This window comes from Muntiacus reevesi, chromosome 9 (genome assembly GCF_963930625.1).
Source record: "Muntiacus reevesi chromosome 9, mMunRee1.1, whole genome shotgun sequence".
Taxonomy (NCBI): Eukaryota; Metazoa; Chordata; class Mammalia; order Artiodactyla; family Cervidae; genus Muntiacus; species Muntiacus reevesi.
Window position 1 is genome coordinate 5,541,534 of NC_089257.1, and position 2,959 is coordinate 5,544,492.

Consider the following 2,959-nt stretch of genomic DNA (forward strand, 5'->3'; position numbering starts at 1 on the left):
CCTTTGTTGACAGAGTAATGTCTCTGCTTTTCAATATGCTGTCTAGGTTGTCATAACACTCCTTCCAAGGAGTAAGAGTCTTTTTAATTTCATGGCTGCAGTCACCATCTGCAGTGATTTTGGAGCCCAGAAAAATAAAATTAGCCACTATTTCCAACGTTTCCCCATCTATTTGCCATGAAGTGATGGGACCGGATGCCATGATCTTAGTTTTCTGAATATTGAGCTTTAAGCCAACTTTTCCACTCTCCTCTTTCACTTTCATCAAGAGGTTTTTTAGTTCTTCTTCACTTTCAGCCATAAGGGTGGTGCCATCTGCATATCTGAGGTTACTATATTTCTCTGGGCAATCTTGATTCCAGCCTGTGCTTCCTCAGCCCAGCGTTTCTCATGATGTACTCTGCATATAAGTTAAATAAGCAAAGTGACAATATACAGCCTTGACATACTCTTTTTCCTATTTGGAATCAGTCTGTTGTTCCATGTCCAGTTCTAACTGTTGCTTCCTGACCTGCATAGAGGTTTCTCAAGAGGCAGGTCAGGTGGTCTGGTATTCCCATCTCTTTCAGAATTTTCCACAGCTTTTTGTGATCCACACAGTCAAAGGCTTTGGCATAGTCAATGAAGCAGAAATAGATGTTTTATTGTGAAAAAAGGGAAGCAAAAAGCAAAGCAGAAAAAGAAAAATATACCCATTTGAATGCAGAGTTCCAACAAATAGCAAGGAGAGATAAGAAAGCCTTCCTCAGTGATCAATGCAAAGAAATAGAGGAAAACAACAGAATGAGAAAAACTAGAGATCTCTTCAAGAAAATTAGAGATACCAAGGGAACATTTCACTCAAAGATGGGCTTGATAAAGGACACAAATGGTAGGGACCCAACAGAAGCAAAAGATATTAAGAAGAGGTGGCAAGAATACACAGAGGAACTGTACAAAAAAGATCTTCACAACCCAGATAATCACAATAGTGTGATCACTCAACTAGAGCCAGACATCCTGGAATGTTAAGAAAATGGGCCTTAGGAAGCATCGTTAGGAACAAGGCTAGTGGAGATGATGGAATTCCAGTTGAGTTGTTTCAAATCCTAAAAGATGATGCTGTGAAAGTGCTGCACTCAATATGCCAGCAAATGTGGAATACTCAGCAGTGGCTGCAGGGCTGGAAAAGCTCAGTTTTCATCCTAATCCCAAAGAAAGGCAGTGCCAAAGAATGCTCCAACTACTGCACAATTGCACTCATCTCACACGCTAGTAAAGTAATGCTTAAAATTCTCCAAGCCAGGCTTCGGCAGTACGTGAAACCTGAACTTCCAGATGTTCAAGCTTGTTTTAGAAAAGGCAGAGGAACCAGAGATCAAATTGCCAACATCCGATGGATCACCGAAAAAGCAAGAGAGTTCCAGAAATTAACAACCAGTATCTATATATGCATATGCGTGTATGTGCGTATACATGTGTATGCGTTTGTCTGTAGATGTATATATGTATATATACATAAAGTCTTCATATGAATATGATAATAAAATACATATTACATACCCATGTTATGTGGAGATAGATGTGTATAGATGTCACAGTTTCCTGTATGTGCAAAAACTGCATATGTGGTGGGTTGACTATAATCTTTATTTTAAACATCTAAGAATAGCAGGTAGACACAAATAAACTAATAGAAAATATTTTAATTATAATTTTGATTTTAAAACAATAAACATCAGTCTTAATTTATTTCAATTTAATGTTTAGTGTGAAAAATATACTTTGTTGATAAACCAAATTTTCCCAGACACTTTCTTCATTGCCTCTTTGACATCTTTGTTCCTCAAACTATAGATGATGGGATTCAACATGGGAATTATGATGGTGTAAAATACAGACACGATCATGTCATGATCCAAGGCGTAGCTGGAAGTGGGTCTCACGTACATAAAGAGAACCGTGCCATGAAAAATGGACACTCCGGTTAGGTGAGAGCCACATGTAGAAAAGACTTTCCTTCTCCCTTCAGCAGAACGCATCCTCAGAATGGCCAACAGGATGAAACCATAGGAGATCAGAACAATCAATATGGTGGATATCTCAATAGAGCCTGCAAAATAGAAAACTAGAAGCTGGTTCATGCGAGTATCAGAGCAAGAAATAGCGAGGAGGGGAGGGATGTCACAGAAGACATGTCTGATTTCATTGGAGGCACAGAAGGAGAGGCTGAAAGTAGCCACGGTGTGCAAAGTAGCATGCAAGATGCCAACAGCATAGCAGGAAATTATAAGTGGCACATAGACTCTGCGTGACATTTTAACTAGATACAGGAGAGGGTTGTGGATGGCTACATAGCGATCATAGGCCATTGCGGCCAAGATGAAGCATTCTGTGGTCCCACAAGTAAGAAAGAGAAACATCTGCGTGGCACATCCAAGAAAGGAAATGGCTTTATTCTCTGATAGGAAATTGATCAGCATTTTGGGTGTGATAACAGAAGAATAGCAGGCATCCAATAATGATAATGCTGTCAGAAAATAGTACATGGGGTTGTGGAGCCGGGAATCCATAATGACCAAGAAAACCAATCCCAAGTTCCCTATCATTGTAAAAAGATAGATTGCTAGAAATAGTAAAAATAGAAAGATTTGCATCTCAAGACCATCTGTAAAGCCCATCAGTATGAACATGGTGACCTCAGTCCTATTTTTTATCTGAATCCTGTATAAATCTAAATCTGATGGTGACCCTGACGTCTCAGTTTTCATTTTTAAGTTCCAAAAGCAATATATGGGGAAAATAGAGTCCACCAATTATATCCTCACGTCTGTTTCTTAGAAATCCTTTTCAGTGAGGGAATAGTCCAGTGATTAAAAGTTGAGTCCAAGTGGATGCTTACTCTAGAAAAATAAATTAAAAATAAATAATTTTTAAAAATTAATAATTTTTCATGTTAAAAATAATTCCAGTTTATATG

At 38.4% G+C, this 2,959-nt stretch overlaps 1 protein-coding gene across 1 annotated transcript; it reads right to left on the reverse strand.

Moving 5' to 3' along the window:
* Positions 1-484: 484 nt before the first annotated feature.
* On the reverse strand, positions 485-2,750 carry LOC136175386 (olfactory receptor 5T17-like; the record flags this gene model as incomplete). The annotated part of the gene is made up of 2 exons (XM_065945702.1): positions 1,794-2,750; positions 485-511 (listed from the first exon to the last, which is right to left on the reverse strand). Coding segments are annotated over exons 1-2 (984 nt in total), but the record flags the coding sequence as incomplete, so codon positions are not given.
* Between the last annotated feature and the right edge of the window lie 209 nt (positions 2,751-2,959).